The following is a 24,056-nucleotide window of genomic DNA, read 5'->3' on the forward strand; positions in this document are numbered from 1 at the left end:
AGCGCGGGTAAACGGCGGGAGTAACTATGACTCTCTTAAAATGGATTTGACTACCCGATTGCGTCAGATTTTCGGTCTAGCCGCAGACGGAGACGAGCAGAGTACGCACAGATGCAGGAATTGTTTCGGAAGTGTCCCAGTCGTGCAGCAGCGGAAATAATCGACGGACACACTCGGGCCGTAAGGCACAGCCTAGGGGAACTGGAGACCTACTGGCGACCAATCCTCGAAGCAGTGTCGAGCGCCCCGGGACCTTCGAAGGAGGCCTTAAAAGCCTTCGGAAAGGGGCTCCATTACGGGGGTGTGGACGATTACGCAAAGCTGTGGGCGCCGGTAACGATAGATGAGGTGAAAGCGTCCCGCATCGACATGAGGACTGCGCCAGGTCCGGACGGAATCCGTGCGGATGACTGGCGGGCAATTCCAGCATCATTAAAAGCGGAAATGTTCAACGAATGGATGATACAGGGGAGTATCCCCAAAACACTGAGACAGTGTAGAACAATCTTCATACCGAAAAGTGAGGCTCCAAAAGGTTCGGGTGACTATCGGCCAATTTCAAATGCGTCGGTACCACTTCGGCACCTACACAGCATCCTGGCGAAGAGGTTGCTCGCCTGCTGCCCACCTGACGGGCGTCAGCGCGGTTTCGTGAGTGCCGATGGTACTCTCGAAAACACCGCCGTGCTTGACGCTGTGTTGGGGGATAGCAGGAAAAAACTGCGAGAATGCCACGAGGCGGTGCTCGACTTCTCTAAAGCATTCGACACAGTGTCGCACGCGGCACTTGTTGAGCTGCTTAGGGCGAGAGGGCTGCCGGATGGGTTCTGCAGTTACATGGCTACCATGTACGAGACGGCAAGTACCACCTTAGCTGTCGGAAACGAACGTAGCCTTCCTGTTAAAGTGGGTCGAGGGGTGCGACAAGGAGACCCCCTTTCACCGATTCTGTTCAGCATGGCGATGGACCTAGTCCTTGCGTCACTACCAAAAGGAATCGGATATAGGCTAGAAAATGAGCAGATCTCGGCTCTAGCCTACGCCGATGATTTAGTCCTGCTTGCAGGCTCAAAGGTAGGGATGCAGGAAGCCATCGATCGTGTGGTGCAGGTCGGCGAAATGGTGGGTCTCGGTATCAACATCAGTAAAAGCTCCGTTCTGTCAATGGTGCCAGACGGGAAACGTAAGAAACACCACTACCTAACGGAGAGGGTGTTCTCTGTTGGGAAGAAAAAGCTTCGGCAGGTGTCTTGCGTGGAACGCTGGAGATACCTTGGCATAGATTTTGAATCGTCCGGGGCTTCAATGCTCGAGCAGGAGGTGCGCAAGGCTTTGGACAACATCTCCAAGGCACCTCTCAAGCCGCAACAGCGGCTCGAAGTTGTGAGAGGTCACCTGATTCCGAGGTTCATGCACGGTCTAGTGCTAGGAACGATATGGGATGATCGACTTAGAATGCTCGACATTGAGATCCGGGGCGCAGTGAGGAAGTGGCTAAGGCTTCCACATGATGTGCCTAAGTCCTATTTTCACTTCGAAGTTAAGGCCGGTGGCTTGGCGATCCCATCGCTACGGACAGTCGTTCCAAACCTCATCTTACGGAGGTACGGACGGCTGGCTTCGTCGCGATGGTCTGCTGCCAACGCTGCCGCCAGATCCGAGAGGATCCGTAAAACTCAGCTGGGCCAAAAAGCAGATAAGGAAATTCACCAGGGAAAATCCGAAAACCCAACTAACATCTGTGGAGCAGTATTGGCGGGAGAGTCTGTATGCGTCGACGGACGGCCTCGAACTTCGAGAGTCGTTCCGGAATCCGGCCTCCACTAAGTGGATAAGGGAGCGATGCATGCAGTATAGTGGCCGAGACTACGTGCAATTTGTACACTGCCACATTAACGCCCTCCCTTCCCGAGTCCGGGCATCGCGAGGGCGTAGATGTATGGGAGAGTCGACGTTGAACTGTCGTGCCGGGTGCATGCTCAGGGAGACAACGGCTCACACCATACAGCAGTGTTTCAGAACGCACGGCGGCCGAATCGAACGCCATAATTGCATCACAAGTGTCATAGCCGAGGCGTTGACAAAGAAAGGATGGACCGTGGTGGTGGAGCCGAGGTTCGTGACCTCAGTAGGGTGTCGTAAGCCCGACATAATCGCTGCCAGGAACGGGGCTGGAGTGATCGTAGACACTCAGATAGTCTCGGGTCAGAGACCGCTGGACGACGCTCATTGTGCGAAACGTAGTAAGTACGGGAAACACGCTGAGCTAGTCCAGTTGGTGGCTGATAAACTAGGACTATCCGGAGCGGAGAGTGTTTGTGCCACTTCATGTACCGTCTTCTGGCGCGGTGTTTGGAGTGGCGCTTCCGCAAGGGAGGGCGCGAACTCCTCGGGCTTAATAAGTCCATATTCGAGCAGATACCGGGCCTCGTTCTTAGAGGCTCACATATGAACTGGACACGGTTCAACCAAATGACCGCCGTCTCCACGGTGACGCCGGATTGAGCACCCGGGGTCCTGTGGTCTTTTGGGTTTCTACAGGACCCACGCGGTACCGGACCCGCAATCTTACCGTATAGGTAGAACGCTACGCAGGTCTCCTCCCCAGCATCAACTGCGTACCGCTTCCAACACCAACCTGTACAATGTAGCCACGGCCGCGGTCACTAGACAGGAGTAGGAGACAGCATGGTCACTCCCGGGGCCGTCGACTCTCAACATTCGGGCTCTTAGCACAAAGTTGGGGGACGAAGGCATGCGGAAAATAGCCAAATGCCTCGTCATCTAATTAGTAACGCGCATGAATGGATTAACGAGATTCCCGCTGTCCCTATCTACTGTCTAGCGAAACCACAGCCAAGGGAACGGGTTTGGGAGAATCAGCGGGGAAAGAAGACCCTGTTGAGCTTGACTCTAGTCTGGCATTGTAAGGAGACATGAGAGGTGTAGCATAAGTGGGAGATCGTTCGCGGTCGTCGCTGAAAAACCACTACTTTCATTGTTTCATTACTTACTCGGTTGGGCGGAAGCGGTGCGTGGTCGATTATATCGGCGGGCGTACGGTGTTTCGTTCCAAGCGTGCATAGTGGCGGCGTAGCGGTGACGCTCGTCGCCTAACAACTCCCGCGTGATCCGGTTCGAGGACACTGCCAGGCGGGGAGTTTGACTGGGGCGGTACATCTGTCAAAGAATAACGCAGGTGTCCTAAGGCCAGCTCAGCGAGGACAGAAACCTCGCGTGGAGCAAAAGGGCAAAAGCTGGCTTGATCCAGATGTTAAGTACGCATAGGGACTGCGAAAGCACGGCCTATCGATCCTTTAGTACAAAGAGTTTTTAGCAAGAGGTGCCAGAAAAGTTACCACAGGGATAACTGGCTTGTGGCGGCCAAGCGTTCATAGCGACGTTGCTTTTTGATCCTTCGATGTCGGCTCTTCCTATCATTGCGAAGCAAAATTCGCCAAGCGTTGGATTGTTCACCCATCAAAAGGGAACGTGAGCTGGGTTTAGACCGTCGTGAGGCAGGTTAGTTTTACCCTACTGATGGCTCGTCGTTGCGATAGTAATACTGCTCAGTACGAGAGGAACCGCAGTTTTGGACATTTGGTTTATGCACTCGGCCGAGCGGCCGGTGGTGCGAAGCTACCATCCGCGGGATTATGCCTGAACGCCTCTAAGGCTGAAGCCAGCCTAGCCGAATCCGGCAAGGATATGCTCACTGTGGAGCCCCGAGAGTCGGGAGGCTCTAAACGATGTGACTTTACTAGTCGCGCTTTATTCGTAAGGTGCGACGGCGAAGCCCATTTGGAACGCGGCGATCGATGCGAGCGGTCTTAACACGTGCATCACGGCGCCGAAGTTTCGAATATACCTCAGTTCGATGTCGGGGCTCGGAACAGTCTGTAGACGACTTACGTTCCTGGCGGGGTGTTGTGCTCGGTAGAGCAGCGTCGTGCTGCGATCTGTTGAGACTCACCCCTACGCCAGGTGATTCGTCCGAGGAAGTATCCGAGAGAAATATACTCTCTATTCACTAGATTTTGTCTAGTGTGTAGTATCGCGCGTATACTGTGTGTATTATGAGAGATGAGAGATGACGCGTTGTGATGAATCAGTCAAAGTATTATAAGTATAATATGGACATTACTATGGTGGTATTCGACTTTAAAATATTACACGAAAATATTATTTTCGTGAATATCGTGATTTATAAATAAATAATAATAAATAAAATAGTATTAAGATGTAGGAGTAGTACGAGAGGAGTATGATACGCACTATGATAGACTTCACTTCTTTAATACACGAACGTTCCGCGTTTTATACGAAAACTGAAATCGAGTCCTTCGTGAGTCAATGTCGTGGTTAGTTCGTGTTATGTATAGTTTGCCGTACGGAAAATATACAATACACGAACGTTCCGCGAAAACTCTTACATCGATAGAGTCCCTCGAGAGTCTGTATAGCGTCACGTTCGTGGTTAGTTCGTGTCATGTACGATGTCACTAAAGTATGTTATCATCGTAATATGTAAACTTCGATTCCACAATACACGAACGTACCGCGTTAATTTTTTCACATTTGAAGGATATTATATTATCTTTCTGTTATAGTTCAAATGCAATGATCGAATCTAGTGTAGATCTATAGATATAGAAGTAGTTTTTGGTAAACGGACAAATAATCCTGCTGAAAATATTTTAAAGGGGGCTTTAGAGGATGGTCATGAAAGGGAAATCGGAGAAAATAGGGAAAAAGTTAGAGAAAAGGTAGCGGAGAATATAATAGAAAATCAAAAGAAAATGACATTTGATAGAACTAGGGCTCCTACAAAACTCTTTAAATGTGGTGACTTAGTTATGATCCCTAACTACAATCCGGAAAAAGGTAAAAGTAAGAAACTAAAGGCACTAAAGTTTGAAGGCCCGTTTAGAGTAACAACTATTTTAGATAATGATAGATACGAAATTTCTAGTATCGAAGGTCATACCGGCAAAAAGTACAAAAATATATATCCTGCTGATCAACTAAAGCCGTGGGTAACTTTCCAAGTTTCTCCTTCAATAAGCGGGAGTAATGACAGTAGTGGCGAGACTAACAGTGATTAGATTAACCTATCCTATAATATCCTCTCCTTACCATTTACAGTTTAGGTCTGATGTCTGAATCGATCAGGGCAAGTGATTACTGAATTAAATATTTCCCGAAATTATTTAAAAAAAAAAGAGACAATCCTATGAAATGAAGAGTAAAATCGAATAGCAGGCCGTGTCCCGATGGCGGCAAACGGTAGCTTCATTATGTGACGTATGAGCAGGCCGTGTTCCGATGGTGACAAACGGTAGCTTACTTTGACTATGTGCTGTTAATGAGCAGGCCGTGTCCCGAGGGCGGCAAACGGTAGCTCAAGTTCATTAAGCTTGACACAATGTACGTCCAAATAAGAATGAAGTGATATCTAGTTGATTAGTGTAGTGATTACCAGTGAAGTGCGTTATTAGTGTTTCTGACATTAATGGAATAACTATTGATTAATTGATTGTATCATTTTAAATGTTTCTTAATGTTTGATCAAAACTTGAAATTATCAACCCACCTATCAAGATTGTTATTTAAATAAATGTGTAAACGTAACTATTTGATAGACTCAGAAATTAACTATATTCTATGATTATCATTTAAATAAATGTGTAAAAACTCAAGTACGGTACCTAGTATTTACTGTAATATTTACTTTTGATTTTTATTTTTTATTATATAATTTACTTTTCATTCAATGTAACTCGGGTTTTCTACCTAAATTTATTTAATTAAATATCTTATCTTAAAACTTAATATATAAAATATACATGTACTCTAAAATTTGTCGTATGTGGTCATACTCTAATTCGAATGGCCGAGCATTATTTGGAATGGGGACATTCCGATAGCAGAATGGCCGTCTGTTAGCGTTTGTAGGAATATAGGAGGGTAGTAGTGGGAGGAAGTGTATTTAAAGGAGGGTGGACGGTAGACAGGTCTCTTTTTGCTATCGTGTGTCAATCGGTCGATTGGTGTCATACTGTGTTATTTTTGTAATCCATTGCGATTAAGTTTGTTAGTGTCGTGTTGCTAAGAGTCATTCGATCGGGGGCGACAGCGAATGAGAGTGTGTCCCGTGTGAATTGTGTCTGTGACATTTTAAAATAAAAACTGTTAATAAATTTGATTGTGTTTTCCTACAATTCATTTGGAAAGTTCGGATTCACCCATTAAATATCTGTTCCTGCTAGTGACTTTCAACATCAGAAGTGGGATCTGAATTCCATTGGCGCTCAATGTTCGCGATTCAGCAGAGAAATAGAGCAACCAGATGCTGATCCACGTGCTTGGTGTGCTACGATTGATATTTGCGTTAATGAACGTCCACTGGAAGGTGTATCGCTCATCATAGCTCTCAGTAAGGCACTGAAGGGCAGTGTCTTGTCGTGGCTGTCACAAATCTCCCATGCGGCATATGCAAGCCGTGTGATGACGTCACTGTTGACTAGATGGAAGGATTAAGTCACGAAGAAATCGCTATGTCATATGTGCCGGTCCATATTGCCCAGATTCGCGTCTGTATCGCTTAGCATTTACAAGACAAATGACAAATGACAAATGACAAACGACATGTAAGAAATAACGACAAGAAGTGATAATAATTTGTGGTAACGTATTATACAATGAAAAAATCTGGTGAGTACGTTCCAATTTGTTTGAAACCGAAACTGTGTCTTACTATGTGTTGTACATCATAAGTTTCTTAGTAACTTCACAAGTTAGCTTGTACCTACATTGCGATAATTTCTTTATTTATCTACCCTGCTTTGGATTATTAATTAACAATGATCTTCTTCAATAATAGCTAAGAAACTTGTCTAATAACAATCGCTTACCATGGCTCTCGTTCCAGAAATCGATTAACGTCATTGAAAGAATAAACCGTTCACCTCCACGAGGGACGCTACCGCGACCGCGAGTAGTGCTTGTGACTATGGTGGAGCATCAGGATTCTGCGGCATTGTCTTCGACAAGGCTGTGAGCTCTGCCACGAACCGCGATGCTGGTGCTGCCGATCGTATCATTGATGCGATACGATCTATCAATAATTCGGTGAGATCCAACCAATATTTTTATATTTCTAATTTCGACATTGATATTTGGTGCGAGGAGGCAGATCGTGCTAAAGTTTAAAGTAAATGGAGTGATAACGAGAGTTGGTCTCACATTGGCAATTGTGTTCTGAAGCGTGTTCGGCGCTTTTCGATTAAGAGTATAAGGAAAAAACTGTACTGGCCCTACTAGTCTGTTTTTATTGTTAACGGTATGTCAAGTCACTTTTAGTAAATAATTTTAATTAGCAACTGCTAACGAATGCGTTGATATTGTGTCCAGAGTCACTCAAGAATGATAGATGTGTGGGTTTTTCTATTAATTTAAAGAAGTGCCTTTTTAGCAATTAATATAGAACTCTTAGGTTGCACTATCAGTTAAGGTCAGGTACAGCCGAGCGAACACGTTAGTTACGTGTCGACCACTTCGAAGCTGTGCGTGAGGTGCAAAGGCAACGGGCATTAGAGTATCTAGCACACTCTACTGGCAAGCTTAATTCAGGCATACGTGGGCCCTATCATGTGGTCAAGGCGCTTCCCGATGGTCGTTACGTGCTGCGCTGCTGGCTGGCTCGTATGGCAAGTCGACTCAAGCGGCTGCGGAATATATTTGTCGCAATCGTATCACCTCTGGAACGCTAGCGGCATCTGTCGGCGCTCGACGGAGTCAATGATTCACCGGCTGAGCGGCGCATACGACACTTCTTGTGCAGCGGCCGGACGGTGATGTAGTGCTGACGTTTGGAAGCTGTGGACCGTGCTGATGAGGCTGAGGCTCATCCTCCGTCGTATTGTTCCGTGGCGGGGTGAGTGGACCCCGGATACATGCGAGGCATTCTTCGGGACTGAAGAGAATGATGTTGATGAGGAACCATCAAGTGAGGATGGACTACAAAGAGACCCTGCTGCAGAAAACCAAGCTGACGAGGCCGTTCAGCTGTCAGGAACGGCCGTCTTAGAGGAAAATCTCTCTCAACCTAGTACATCGGCGCGATGACGTCAGGTGGAAGGGATAGCAACACAAGAACGGAGCAATACCGTGCGGCGCTTCACTTTTTGCATCGGCGCTGGGACGAGACGGTTGTGTGGTTGTGCTCTCAAGTGCTATTCGTAATATTGGTGATCGCTAATTCTGATTTCATTTATTTGTGCTTATTTTGTTTTTTTAGTTCCTATTTACTTTATTTTGTGATTTGCTCATGTTAAGATTATTTGAATAAATAGAGGTTAGAATTGTTATTGTCTTAATTTGATCTTACCTTTATAAGATCAGAAGTGGGATGAACGTTCGAGGATACCCACAGTTTAGGTCTGATGTCTGACATCTTCGACAACTCGACCGTGCCTGTCACCCTCACCCCCGCCGCCGCCCCACGTATTCGCATACTGCATGCAGAAACCGGAGGAGAGGACGTTCACCGGGCTGCTGAAGCAGACTTCGCTGCCACTGTAGCTGTGTCTACAGCAGGCACGGAAGGAGCCAAGCGCCCGAGACCGGACTCTTCTGCGGAGTCTCTAGAAGGGGAAGACAAGCGCCCCAAGACCGACGTCTCCCCTGCATCACCACCGTACGTATCGCCGCAGGACTCGGCGTCTTCATCGCGCGCGGCATCGCCTACAACGGGCGAAGCAAGCGCAGAAGGACGGCCAAGGGAATTACCACCGCCGTGATCCCCCTCCCCGTTGGAGGGGAGGTCGCAAGACACCTGGCCGCGTGACTCGACGAGCTACGCGGCCCTGCCATCGACGGTCGAGGAGAGGACAGCCTTCCGTCCCACTTCACCGCAACCGGGGCCGTCAGGGGTCTCCTATGCGGCGGCCGCTGCTGCTCCAGCGTCGCCCAGGAGTCGGGCCCCTGCACTGGTACCAGCCCCAAGAACGACGCCTCGTTCCAGCTACCCGCCGATTACGGCGGAACGCTTACCGAACTGGACGAGGCACTTTGAGGTGCTGAAGAGCAAGCTTGGACACGCCCCGAACGCACGCCCTTTGGGAAAGGGAGTGCGCTTCTTGCCCGGATCCGCGGAGGAGTTCCGGGTCATTCAGCGCCATTTGACTGAGGCTATGAACCAGGATAAGACAATATCCTGGTTCTGCTATAGCCCAGCCGCGGAACTGCCAACCAAGGTGGCCATTAGGGGGCTGCCACTCGACACACCCCCGGAAGAGGTGATCGCCGCCCTGCGCAGTCTAGGGTTCCCTGCGCAGAGCGCGAAGGCGATCCCAGGCGGAAGAGGTCGACATGGGTGCACTTATTTCGTCCAGCTGGTGCACCTGAAGGAGCAGGAGCTCATAAGTTTATACAAAACAACTGAGCTCCTGTGCATGCCCGGCCTGCTGATCGAGGCCTGGAGAGGCGCGAAGAGCCCACCTCAATGCCACCGCTGCCAGGCATTTGGCCACTCCTCGGCCAATTGCCACAGACAACAGAAGTGTGTTCGTTGCGCCGGCGAACACCTGGCACGGGACTGCCCGAGGCCGATTTCAGAACCGCTAACGTGCGCAAACTGTGCCAAGGCGCACACAGCAAAGGACCGGAGGTGCCCGGTCTTCAAAAAAGAAGCAAGGAGGAGGGGCATTAACGTGCCCGCCCCTCGCCCGAACGGACCAAGAGCACAGCCAAAGGGGGACAGGGAGCGTGTCCCCCCGGTAGCACCTAAGCAGATGGTCGGTCGCCCTATCGTCGCAGAACCCAGAGCGACGATAGTAGTCGACCAGCTAACAAAGTGGCCACCGTGGGTTACGGTGTGTTGGGTCCAGGAGCGCCGACCCACATACCGACTAACCCTACGTACCAGCCGGACGTCCTGGACATCGTGCTGCATCACCGACTAGACGCACCCATCGATGTTGAGGTGAACTACGACCTCACACACAACACCTACCAATTGTGGTCACAATCGCCCTCCAGCGCGACTTCACAGTGCCCCGCTCCCCACGTTTGCGGGTCGACTGGGGGCGCTACTCCTCAGTCCTCTCGGAGTTTGAGCTCACGGTCCCGATCGCGACGACTGAAGATGTAGAAGGAGCTGCTTCAAAATTTCTGAGGCGATCCAGAAAGCCAAAGAAGCAGCCACCTCTCAAGGAAGCACGCCGAGAAGTCGTCAGGACCAGCTGCCGAGCTCGCTCCGAGTGAAACTGAGGAAGAAACGAAATCTTCGCCGACTATGGGCGCGAACGCGCTGCCCGAGGGTGAAGCGTGACCTCAACAGGATTGCAGAGGAAGTGTCGCGTGCGCTCGTGGCTCTCGAGGATGACTACTGGGAGGCCACCATCGATCGAGCATCCGAGCACGACACTACGCTGTACCACCTCTGCAAACAACTTACCGGACATGACTCGCCTGTCTACCCGCTCCTAGATCGAGCGGGTAACAGCAGATATTCCGCCAGCGACAGAGCAGAGATCCTGGCGGAATATTTGGAGGGTCAATTTACCCCCAACCCACCTCCCGCCTCACCTGCCCCTGCGCGAGGAGCAGTTCGGATTCCGCAGCGACCACTCAACGACGCTCCAGCTGGCGAGAGTTCTTAGCCACTTAGCCAGTGAGCGAAACAAATGGCACCGTCGGGGTCTTTCTCGACATGGAAAAGGCCTTCGACCGGGTGAGGATCGGCGCTGGGGCGAGACGGTTGTGTGGTTGTGCTCTCAAGTACTATTCGTAATATTGGTGATCGCTAATTCTGATTTCATTTATTTGTGCTAATTTTGTTTTTTTAGTTCCTATTTAGTTTATTTTGTGATTTGCTCATGTTAAGATTATTTGAATAAATAGAGGTTAGGATTGTTATTGTCTTAATTTGATCTTACCTTTATGAGATCAGAAGTGGGATGAACGTTCGAGGATACCCACAGTTTAGGTCTGATGTCTGAATCGATCAGGGCAAGTGATTACTGAATTAAATATTTCCCGAAATTATTTTTAAAAAAAAAGACAATCCCATGAAATGAAGAATAAAATCGAATAGCAGGCCGTGTCCCGATGGCGGCAAACGGTAGCTTCATTATGCGACGTATAAGCAGGCCGTGCTCCGATGGTGACAAACGGTAGCTTCGTTATGTGACGTATGAGCAGGCCGTGTTCCGATGGTAACAAACGGTAGCTTACTTTGACTATGTGCTGTTAATGAGCAGGCCGTGTCCCGAGGGCGGCAAACGGTAGCTCAAGTTCATTAAGCTTGACACAATGTACGTCCAAATAAGAATGAAGTGATATCTAGTTTATTAGTGTAGTGATTACCAGTGAAGTGCGTTATTAGTGTTTCTGACATTAACGGATAACTATTGATTAATTAAGTGATTGTATCATTTTAAATGTTTCTTAATGTTTGATCAAAACTTGAAATTATCAACCCACCTATCAAGATTGTTATTTAAATAAATGTGTAAACGTAACTATTTGATAGACTCAGAAATTAACTATATTCTATGATTATCATTTAAATAAATGTGTAAAAACTCAAGTACGGTGTACTAGGTATTTACTGTAATATTTACTTTTGATTTTTTTTTTTTTATTATATAACTAGCGACCCGCCCCGGCTTCGCACGGGTATAAAATATATAGCCTATGTGATTAAAATCGATCCAGTAGTTTTGATTTATTCATTACTGCTCGTGGCCCGCACGCGTTAAATTTGGAGTAAAATAATCCCCCTTTCCCTATACCATGAAGATTTCCTGCTATCTTTGGAATATCTAAATTCATACACTACATTTTTACTTATTTACTTTTTACATTTTTAACTATTTATTTTATTTTTACAACTTATTACAGAATGTCTTTATAAACAACGTTCACAGCTTTCTTGTCATTAGACAATACAAACATGTTTTCTCTGGAGGTCACTCTTGAAAGAGCGACATACAGTTGTCCATGTGAAAAACAGTCAACGCTCAAATCTAAGCCTGCAACGTTGAAGGTTTGACCCTGCGATTTATTAATGGTCATTGCAAAAGATGTCTTTACCGGAAACTGTAAACGTTTAAATTGGAAGGGTAAATCCGATGGTATCAGAGGGATTCGGGGAATCAATACATCTTCTCCGGTACCACATCCTGTGAGTATTGTGCACCCTATTATGAAAGTTTTCAATCATTTTACCAGCAAACGCGTGCCATTGCAAAGTTTAGGTGGATTCAGGTTTCTTAATAAAATAACAGGACAACCTACTTTCAACACCATTTTGTGAGGAGGAAGTCGAGACGGGTTCAAAGAATTTAGAAATTTTTCGTCGGCGCATCAATCTTTGAAGGATACAAGTTATTTACTTTATCTACTTGTTCGTTAGTTGGTGACAGAATCGCTCTTTCTTTAAACCAAGATATTGTCTTATAACTCATGTTATCAATGTCAGGATAGACATTGTTGACTAACTCTTGGATGTTGTCTATCAAAACGCAAAGGTTTTCTAGGTCATTCCTTCCCTCACTTTGTGTTAACTCTCCATTGCCAACTTTTAGCAGCATCTCTGGAAATAGCCTGTTCTCACGTGAAGATGACGAAACCCTCATATTAGTTTTAAGCTCTAATTTATTGACATGTGGCCAAAGGTTGGATCTTTTTAGGCAAGCATTTATTTCGTCAGCACGTGTTCCTCGAGTCACAACTGGTAGGATTTGACGGAAATCTCCTGAGAACAGAATTGTACATCCACCCATAGGTGTGTAGCGGAGTTGTGGTTGATGTTGTAGATGAGGTTTAATTAAAACAGTTTCTTCCACTACTAATTTATTTCTTGTAGAAATAATAAATAACATAAAGATAGGCATAGCACAGAGTAGAATGAGAAGAACGAAGTATGAAGATAAGTTTAGATGCAAGAAGGAAGTATGAGTTATTACAAACACTTAAGGTTCAAAATTGTGTAGCAAATTAGAACTTAGAAGCGACGTGCGTTCAGTACGAGATCTAGGATTCGACTGTTTGGCGGAAGGCGGCCGACGACTGAGCCGATGCGCTTACGTTTCTTTGTTTAAAGTAACGGTATATAATCAAAGAATAGACATTTCTATTATACGATCGCGCGGCGACTGCCTTCCGACATTACATAAATTATTATATTATTTATATAAGTATATAAAGTATTATAGTATATATAGTATAGTTATATGTACATATGTTATAGTAATATTTGTATTTATGTTACGTTTATTATTTTATGTATGAAAAATATATAAGATATTATATGATTATATATATAATGTTTTATTTATATAAATTATATAGGTTGTAGGGATCTGGTAAGTGTCGCGTTCGCCACAGGTGAATTTTTGTTGCGCAAATCGCGCATTGTCTTACCCAGTGCTTCCACAGACGTCTTGTTTGACATGGTAGCTTCGTCCCAGACTATTAATGTGCAGTCACGCATCAATTTTCCTGTATTGCTCTGTTTAGAAACACTACAAACGCTGTTATTATCATCGGTGGCGATTTTCAGCGGGAGCTTGAATGTGGAGTGTGCGGTTCGGCCTCCTTCCAAAAGCGTAGCGGCAATGCCGGATGACGCAACAGCTAACGCAATTTTTCCGATAGATCTCACTTTTTTTAAAAGCAGATTGATTAAAAATGTTTTTCCTGTACCTCCTGGGGCATCAAGGAAAAATAATTTCCCTTCATTGTTATCAATTGTTGATAGTAATGCAGTGAATACTTTTTTCTGATCGATGTTTAATCGTGGCTCATCTTGAGCTATATTTTGTAAAAGTCTCGTTTGATGAATCAGAATATCACTGACCATATTTTCTTGAAATTTATTCCATAGATTAACAGAATCAGTTACTTGACAAAACACTACTATGACGGCAAATAAATATCTTAATGATGTAGCTGAACTACAAACAGCTGCTTCTGATAATGTGTTTTCCCAGTGAGAATCGTCTTCCAAGAGCCCCATAGCTTTGCATGCTGCTTGATAAGTATTGTAAACAACACCTTGTACAGTTCTTAGGTGTGCAAAGGATGTCGGGCCTTTTACAATATGCAGTAACATTCTCAGATAAAAGCATTCGCTGTTGTTGGGATGAACCACGTAGACTCTGCCAAGAGCAACCGTTTTTTTTACTCCGGGGAAACCATCAACCGCAGTACCTTGTTTTCGCCGTTGAAAAGTTTTAGACCTCTGGTTCCATGTATAGTAACCTGGAACTCTGTCATATGTCAGTGTTTTCGCGAAATCATCTTGAGCACATAACTTGAAGAATGCTGTCAATGTTGTATCCCGCGGGTTATTAACAACTTCTTGTATATTGTTCTCTGTGAAATATACTCTTTGTCCATTTTCTAAATGAACTGCAAGGTGGACAATTGTGGGAGCCCGGTCGTGCACTTCAAATGATAATACAGCTTCAGAGCTGCAGATGTAACGTCCAGACTAATATTTTTCCACTTCATTTGGTGATTGTATGCTGAAAGTGGCTTGATCACTGCCTTTATTAATGTACTTAGTAACATATTGAATTGACTTTATTGAATTGCACAACTCTACGTTGATGTGGGCATCGAAAATTTTCAAAAGGAGCGGATTATAGGGAACGATCCATCGGTTATCAATATCATGGTTTCGGACGGTAGCATTTTGCCCACCCTGTTCTGGCGATCGTCGACGATATTTGGGATATCCGTCATCGCTAGTACTTGTTTGAGTTTGGAACGACTTCGGAAATTTTTTGCTGCATTTAGAATCTCGCATACATGTAGAATTCGGGTTTAAAGTCCCGCAAGGGCCGTGTACCATATGTTTCTTTACGATTTCGTACAGGATAGGATCTTCATCTTTATCCGGTAATTCAGCTGAAATAACCCTGTCAATTTGGTTTGGTCTAATTTTGTTCACTAACCACACCAACAGGTGTACATGTGGCAAGCCACGTTTCTGCCATTCTATTGTGTACATATGACAGCGCGGCGGACCGAATATATGAGACTTGTTAATGAGGTGCAGGAGTTTCTGTACTTTTAAATGGAAGACTCTGTTAACTATATCGTATCTGTCTTGTGGAGTTAAATTGGTGTTAATATTTTCTTTGATTTCCGGCCAATTTGGGTTACATGTTGCAGTTATAAATAAATCAGGTTTGCCGTAATTTCGCAAGACGCCATGACTTACGTAAAGTCATGGCGTCTTGCGATTTTTCGTGTAAATATCGAGGTCCACCTGTGAATGATGAAGGTAGTATAACCAACTGCCCAATGCCGTTGCGGTGTTCATTCGCCTGTAAAGCATCCTGAAGATGAACGTAATTTTCAGCTCTCAATTTAGTTTGATTATTACGGATGTAGGCCAATCTCTCAGATTCAATTTTCGCATATTGATCTACCAAGTATTGGTTTGTTAACATTCCATATCTAAGCAAAGTATTGAAATTGTTACGTCTTGTCATTATACGGTAGCAATAGTAGTTCATACATGACACTGTTTTACGCAGAGGTGTACCACCGATTGGGTCAACTTGAGAAATATTAATGGCATAACCATTTTCTCCACGACATAGCATCAAAGGATATTGTAAGCTGTCATAAGATCTGTGTAACTCTGAAATTTTTTGCAAATTATCATCACGACTATCACGACTATGCAATACAATATCTCTTTTGTCAAATTGCTGTCCAGCTATTACCACTGCTACTTCACTCGTGGAAGGCGCATTGTATCGTCCTCTGTGTTCTCCAACAGGAACTTTATTTGCATGGATTACGACATTAAAGTCAGGAGTATCTGCTGGAACACTCTCAATCGCAGTTTTGAAAAACTGTATGTAGCAATTATGAGAATGTAACATATCTTGGAGAGATCTAATCAAATCTCTATCAATTGGCTGTGCAACACTTGTACACCGCGTAGATGCTTGTGTATCTGGATCTGCAATAAAATATATTTGCAGAAATTTGTGATCATCGGGTCGAAGTGGTAGCAAGCTCCCAGCTAAGTGGTACACTTGCCCTTGAATTTTAAATGTAGGCATGAACCCACGCTCAACGACTTGCTTACTTTTAAAAGAGGTCATTTGAAATGCGTTATTATAACGGCGTATATTGCGCATGAATTGCTTGGATTTCTGATGATCACCCGTAAGAAGAGAGTGAAGTGGTTCAGGTGGAGGGAGAACTTCTTCTAATTTGACTTTTCCTTGTAAGCAACATTTCGATTCGTCCTTGAATTTCAATGCCAATGCCAATGTTCACACACTACTGACATAGTACCTATTGATACTATACGATCGTCCTTGTAAGAAATCGAAGGATCGTAATTCATGGCAGAATTTTCTTTATTCACCCATGAATTAGTAACTCGTGCTGATGATTCTCTGGCTCTCTGTATTCGATGTCTTTCCCTATCTCGGCTGCGGTGAACCTCACGCTCTACTGAAGATTCTCTCTCTCTCTCTCTCAGCTCTATATATATCCCGAAGCTGACTGAGGCGAGCCTCACGCTCTACTGACGATTCTCTGTCCCTCTGAACCGTATGCCTATCTCGATCCCGGCTGCGGCGAATCTCACGCTCTACTGAAGATTCTCTCTCTCTCTCAGCTCTATATCTATCCCGAGCCTGACTGAGGCGAGCCTCACGTTCCGTTGACGATTCTTCATCTCTTGCTGAACGTACTCTTCTAGCATTCACTGTACTACGACCTATGTTCGAACGACGACGTCTTCCAGACATGACTTTATAATTTCTGTACAAAATTTACTCAGTTCTATATGTATGATTACCTATGCACAAATTGCCATATTATTAGTATGTGCCGCAGTAAAAAATATCTAAATTCTTACCATTTAGAAACAAAAGATAATCAACAATCATAAAAAACAAAAGATACCTATTCTATTCAGTTCTTTTTTTTTTACTGAAATACCTCAACTTAAACAAGGATTTTAATTAAATTAAAAGTACTTAAAAATAATTTGCTATTCGTGCGACTAAAAACAAAAGATAATCAACAATCATCAACAACAAAATATAGCTATTCTATTAAGTACTTTTTCTGAACTTACATATCTCACCTTATCACGATTTTTGAAAATAATTTCCCTAATATTAAATTGATCTAACTGTAAATTTTAATCAAGATCTTAATAGAAAATTGCAATCCATAAATTATGGTTTTATTTAATCTAATCTTACCTCACCTTATGTAGGTACTTATAATTACTATAAGTGCGATTTAAAAATTAACCTTAGAATAGAATATAATTTATATTTTGAAACTACTATCATACAATTATTTATCGTAACTTACTTATAAATACTGATACGTTGTCGCGCTGAAAAGCACGTTTTTATAATAAACGCGTCCGATCGCTGCTAAATTCAAAGTGCTGTAGGGAAAACCCCGGCCTCAGACGCGCTATTTATAGGCACGCTCTTGCCGCACCGGGCGGCCGGCCGGTACCGCCGCAAACGCTACGTCCCGCAATTTTTAAATCTATAATATTTTCGAAAATATTCACTTAAATCATACGGTGTAAAGGGCCATATAGATCTATATTAAATGAACAATGTATTCAAGGTATTTAATTGGTTAAGGATTAATGCTGTATTGGTTAAAATCGCTTCGAAAATTATCCATTATTTGTCGTAAAAAGTAAATGACAAAAAAAAGTTATTGTGGGTTATCCATAAGAGATAGACATATACCATCACGGACTTTTCTGTAGACCTTTTCAATGTGTACAATACTTAGTACATTGTTTTGATAAAACTCGTAGGGTTCAGCCTGCCTTTGCAATGTAAGCGGAAAAAATGTAATTATTTACGACATCACATTAGAAACCTCAAAAAATAACAGTACTTCTCCACTATTTAATGGATGTTATTATACATATTAACCTTCCTCTTGAATCACTCTATCTATTAAAAAAAACCGCATCAAAATCCGTTGCGTAGTTTCAAAGATTTAAGCATACAAAGGAACATAGGGACAGAGAAAGCGACTTTGTTTTATACTATGTCGTGATTGTTAGCTTCGATAGCTGCTTTTGTGGTGGTAAAAATCACGAAGACTTTGGAAATTGAATACTTATATTAATGATAAATCATTATAAGAACTGATGTGTGTCGCGCACGCGAGTCGAGACGACAAGTGAAGTTAAGTTGGTAGGCGCGTCCCCGCACCCCGCGATGATAGATAGTGAAGCGCCGCAACATACTCCCCGGGGTTGAAGGATTCTTCAACAGCTAGATGTCTCCGGAAGAGGGCATATGTTATTGTACGCTCTCCGAATAGTCCCTTTTTTGGTTAGAATCTCAGCGACCCTGTTCACCCCGTCTGGTCCAGGATGAAGTCCTGTTATCCTGCCCAAGACCCATAAGAGCGGTGGCTGAGTCCTGTCCCGGACGAGAACCATGGAACCCAGTTCCAGGTCCCTGTTGGAAGACCGCCACTTGACCTTCCGTTGCAGCGCAGTCACGTATTCGTGTGAGAAACGCTGCCAAAAATGCTGTTTTAGTTTTTCAATTCGTTCATAGCGTTGCAGTTGTTGAATGTTTTCATTGTCTAGTGGTGGCTGAGGAACAGTTAGAAAAGTTCGTCCTATGAGGAAGTGGGCTGGGGTAAGGCAGGAAAGGTCTGAAGGATCTGAGGATAGAGGTGTTAAAGGACGGGAACTAAGGATTGCCTCTATCTGAACTAAGCAGGTTGACATCTCTTCAAACGTTAAGTGAGTTAGGGAAAGAATGCGCCGTAAGTGATGTTTGACGGACTTCACAGCGGATTCCCACAATCCACCGAAGTGTGGAGAGTAGGGCGGAATAAATTTAAAATCGATACCTTTATTTGTAGCTTCTGTCTGTATATCATCTGAATAAGTTTTAAAAAAGTTATAAATATCGTCACTCGCACCAACAAAGGTAGTTCCATTGTCTGAGGAGATGGTTTGAGGCTTTCCACGACGACCGATGAAATGATGAAGAGCAGCTAGAAACGATTCTTTTGATAAATCTGTCACAAGCTCCAGATGTAAGGCTTTAACTGCAAAACACACAAAAATACATATATATGACTTCGTAAGCCTACAGCCCCTACCCTTTCGATCGGCAATCAGCACCGGCCCAGCGTAGTCGATACCCGTATGTAGAAACGGAAATACAAGGTGCGTTCTATCTCGCGGTAAGTCACCCATTATGGGTTGAATAGGTTTTGGTTTAAACCTAGAGCAACGTATGCAGCCATGAACAGTACGCCTGGCGAGGCTCCTCCCCCCCAATGGCCAGTACGTCTGTCTAAGGTGAGATAGTAGCATGTTAGGGCCCCGCATGAAAGGAATCTGTGTGAAATTTGTGAAAAATGATTTTCGTGAGGTGATGTTTGGAGCATAAAAGAATAGGATGTTTGACATCGTAAGTGTAGTATGAGTTGTTAAGGCGTCCACCAACGCGTAATAAACCATTACTGTCAATGAACGGAGATAGTGAAATTAATCTGTTTTTCTTTGTTAACGATTTATTTAATAATAGTGAATTTATTTCATCCGGGAACATCTCCTGTTGTGTCGTGCGTAATACAACTGACTCTGCAACGTTAAGTTCTGATAATAACAGAATACCTACAGTTTTATTTAAAGTATTTCTGCAGTTATTTATGAATCTGTATATATAAGCTACTGTTCTAATTAATTTTGTATAGTTTGATTTTTTTTGTACTAAGTGTAATATAATATTCTCTTTACTTATGTTTGTTTGTTTGGTATGAAGTGAAATTTCTGGAAGTGGTATATCTTTCTGTTTTGTTGGTGTTTGTGGGAAGTTTATGTATGAATGATGAAGGAAGCTAGAACCCGTCCACCACAAACAAGAATCGATGAGGTGAGTAGCTTTTACTCCACGAGAGACCAGGTCTGCGGGATTCAATTTAGATGGTACGTAGCTCCAACTATTAGCAGATGTAGTGTTTTGAATTTCACCGATTCTGTTTCGAACGAAAGTCTAAACCAAGAACTATCATCGAATCTGTCCAATAATAACAATTATTAAAAGTTTTTGTTAGTGATTGTAGAACTTTAGTGCAAAGCCTAGTGCCGAGTAAAGCGCCGCATAACTCCAGTCTGGGGATAGTGACAGGTTTTAAGGGTGCTACTTTATTTTTGGAAGCAAGAAGACGGACACAAACTCTTCCTTGCTCATCAACTGATCTCACGTACACACATGATCCGTATGCACGTTCCGAGGCATCTGTAAATGTGTGTAGTTCGTACGTAACTGACGCATCGAGACAAACCCAACGTGGTATGCGAAGTGAATTTAAAGCTACAAGTGAATTAATAAAATTTAAAAATTTAATTTGAATATCATAAGAGACCTCGTCATCCCAGTTGCATTTGTCGATCCACAATTTCTGCATTAGAATTTTTTCCTCGACTGTACACGGGCCTAATAAACCTAGAGAATAGAAGACTTGACTGATAAGAGATAAAATAACGCGCTTCGATATTTTCTTTTTATTAGTCTGAACGTTTATAGAAAAGAAAAGATATTGTAACTCAGACAGAGTTACAATCCCAATTTAACCCTAATGTTTTGTCTAAGGTTTTTTCTGATTGTTGTTGATTTGTGTTTTGCGTAATAGAGTGTAATATAGTTGTATTGTTTGATTGCCATTTTCTTAAATTAAATTTAGCAGTATCCATAATTTTTGTAACATTTTTAGCTAGTTCGATGACAGAAGCGACAGAGTCGCCCCCACTGAGGTAGTCGTCGACATAAAAATCTCTGCGAATTGAATTTTTTACTTCAATATCAGTGCAAGTATCTGCTAATGTAACTAAACATTTAGTCGCGAGGTATGGCGCTGATGACGTGCCGTACGTTACTGTGTTAAGTGTATATGATTTAATTGGTTCTATAGAATTAAATCGAAATAAAATCTGTTGTTGGTGGCGTTGAGAAGGTGTAACGAGAATATCTCGGTACATCTTTTCTATATCGCCTGAGATTACATATTTATGTTGTCTGAATCTGAGTAAAATAGATAAGAGATAGTCTTGTACAATCGGTCCTACCATCTGTATGTTATAAGACTTACCCGTAGTTGTGACTGCTGACGCGTCGAAGACAACTCGTAATTTGGTCGTTGTACTCGACTCCCGAATCACCCCATGATGAGGTAAGTAATAGTTAATATTTTTATCTGACATAATTTGCTTATTTTCTGACATATGCCCTAAGGCTAGATATTCTGACATAAATTGTAAATACCTTTCTTTTAAAAGTGAATCACGTAAAAATCTGCGCTCCAAGGAAAGAAGACGACGCTTCGCCGCTGCATAGGAATCCCCGAGTACTTCAGGTGAGTCTTTTAATGGTATTGTGACTACAAACCTGCCGTCGCTGTTTCGTGCTGTGGTCTCCGCGAAGGTTCGCACACAAGCTCGTTCCTCCTGTGATAAGCAGTGCTCGGAAGATACCGCTTCCAGCTCCCAGAACCGGTTAAGTATTGACTCATCATTTTGAAGAAAGTGACAAGAAGAAGAATGTTCTGTATTATTATTTGTGTTGTTATGTTTTGTGTGTGTATGTATAATCCCTGAAACTAACCAACCTAATTTAGTCATTTGCAACTTAGGACGCTGCTTACCTAAATCTATGTAATTATTAGTTATAACTTCCCAAAATATTTCTACCCCGAGCAGTATGTCTACAGTCGAGGGAATATTGAAAGAGGGGTCTGCTAGTTGAATGCCCGAAGGAAGAGGCAAATGTGTGATATCTATATAATTATGTGGTAATAATTTTGTTATTTCTGGGAGAACAAAACATTTTAAATTAACATGATAGCCACCCGAAATAGACTGGATAGTTATGACGCAAGACTCTGCACTATAGGAACATTGATTGTTTATACCTACAATAGTGGAGCTCGTATCATGTTTCGTCAAACCTAGTTTCTCGCAGAGGTGCTGCGTGATGTAGTTAGAAGTGCTGCCGTTGTCTAGTAGAACGCGAGCTGTGCGAAGTCTCTCTATAGAATCCATCTCCTTCACCAACGCTGTGGAAAGCAGTACGGAAGAGCTTTTAGTATTTTGTATATAAGTATTAGTAGATGAAGTGAGTGTTACTGGTAATTCTGTTTGATTTTATATGTGTGTGTGTAAGAGTGTATTATGTTTAAGCTTACAATACTTGCAGTGTGATAATTTACAATGTTTATCTATATGACCTGCACGTAAACAATTTTTACAGACCTTAAAATTATTAATTTTTTGTAAACGGCTATTGACGTCAAGGTTTCTAAATTCCTGACAACTAAATAAGAAATGACTCTTTTTGCACATAGGACATGTAGTATTAATATTATTTTGCTTTGTATCTGTTTTTTGTATGTGTTGTACTTGTAAATTAAATGTATTTTGTTTTTGTTGAGTGTTCTGTTTATATGTCATTTGTTGTTGTATAGTGTCTAATAAATCAGATCTGTTTGTTAAAAAAGTTATGAATTGTTTTAGAGTAGGGTAACCTGTTAATGTACTACGAAATTCTTCCCACTCCATAAAAGAAATTTCATCTAATTATTTAGACATGATGTGAATGATAAGCGTATCCCAGTGGTCAGTTGGTTGGCCGAGACTGGCAAGTGCACGCAAGTTTTTATTAGTGACATCAATAATGTTTCTCAAACACTGACTTGATTCTTTTTGTGCTTGTTGTAAATTAAATAATGCATTTACATGATTATTAATTAAGAGACGTTCGTTGTCGTAACGATTAGTTAATAAATTCCAAGCTATTTGATAATTATCTGCAGTGAATTCTATATTCTGTACAATTAAAGACGCAGTACCTTTAAGAGCAGCGCGTAAATAATGAAATTTATTAATATCACTGAGACTTTTATTATTATGAATGATAGATAAATACGTATCTCTGAACTCCAGCCAGCGCTGAAAGTCGCCATCGAATAAGGGCAAGTTGATTTTTGGCAGCCTTACGAAGTCATGATGCATGGATTCGGTAGATGATGAGTCATATCTATGACGGAGGTGATCTCGTTTCTGGCGCTCTGCATTCGTCAACGATGTGACTTGAGCCACAAGCGAATAATATTTATTCTCAAATTGTATACGCTCGTCGAACTTCCCATCTCCCTCAGACAATATCTCGAACTCCGTCTGTAATTTATCAAATTCGTTATATGTAATTTCTAATTTTGACAAACGTAATTCTATTTCCGTTATCTGTAAGTCTGTTAACGGCTGAGTAATATCTATTGTATTTATATAAGTATTAAATAGCGTTAGTTTCCTTTTAACATTCCCGCGTAATTTAATAATGTCCTTAATACGAGCTTCAGCCATTATTAATTAATAATATATAATAATAACAAGTTACTAAATGAGAAATAATAAAAAGTGCATAAAATATTAAATGAATGTAAAAATTAGAAATGATTTACGATAATGCAAAGCAAGCGATAGGTAGATATAGCTAGATAAGTAGATAATACAACAGATGGCCGGCCGCCACGCGGCATGCGATAGCAGCTCGACGCAGTAGCAATGCAATAACAAGATAATAAATGCATATATAGCAATATAGCGTTGAGAAAAAAAAAAAAAAAAAAAAAAAAAAAAAAAATGATGCGCTGCGGCTGTCAGCTATTATAAAAAATATTTTTATATAATATGATAAATTGATTTACAGAAAATTACGATTAGCGTTAACAATATGAAGAGATGTCAATATGCTATAATAGTTTACTTTAAATTGGATAAGCAAAGAAGTTAAAAGGAAAAGATAGGAAATAAAAAGGAACGGACTCACTCGATTATTATTTTTCGTATCCGTGTTGCTCACAAGGGCCAAAGTCCACTTCTCTGTTATATTTTTGTTTCTGTTAGTCAATCCCGTCAAAATATTTTGTAAATTTGTTTCCACTGGTGACTTGAATGTTGTTGTAAAATTACGTTGACTCCAAATTGTAGACGTCGCGAC

At 42.7% G+C, this 24,056-nt stretch overlaps 1 protein-coding gene across 1 annotated transcript; it reads right to left on the reverse strand.

Annotated features, from left to right (window-relative positions):
- Window positions 1-18,377: 18,377 nt before the first annotated feature.
- On the reverse strand, window positions 18,378-22,186 carry LOC126777330 (uncharacterized). Its single transcript, XM_050500329.1, has 3 exons — window positions 21,703-22,186; window positions 20,094-20,486; window positions 18,378-18,571 (listed from the first exon to the last, which is right to left on the reverse strand). Exons 1-3 carry the CDS (start codon window positions 22,097-22,099, stop codon window positions 18,378-18,380), a joined length of 984 nt encoding a protein of 327 aa, XP_050356286.1. The 5' UTR covers window positions 22,100-22,186.
- Between the last annotated feature and the right edge of the window lie 1,870 nt (window positions 22,187-24,056).

The sequence above is a fragment of the Nymphalis io genome, chromosome 22, assembly GCF_905147045.1.
Source record: "Nymphalis io chromosome 22, ilAglIoxx1.1, whole genome shotgun sequence".
In the NCBI taxonomy this organism is placed as follows: domain Eukaryota; kingdom Metazoa; phylum Arthropoda; class Insecta; order Lepidoptera; family Nymphalidae; genus Nymphalis; species Nymphalis io.

Bases quoted from the DNA above. Each gene is read 5' to 3' on its own strand.
- LOC126777330 (XM_050500329.1), bottom strand. From the start codon at position 22,099: ATGGATTCTATAGAGAGACTTCGCACAGCTCGCGTTCTACTAGACAAC. The intron at 20,487-21,702 runs GTAAGCAGCGTC...GCCCGTGTACAG, and splicing joins TAATAATTACATAGATTTAG to TCGAGGAAAAAATTCTAATG. The intron at 18,572-20,093 runs GTTATTATTGGA...AAACTAAAACAG, and splicing joins AACAAAAACTTTTAATAATT to CATTTTTGGCAGCGTTTCTC.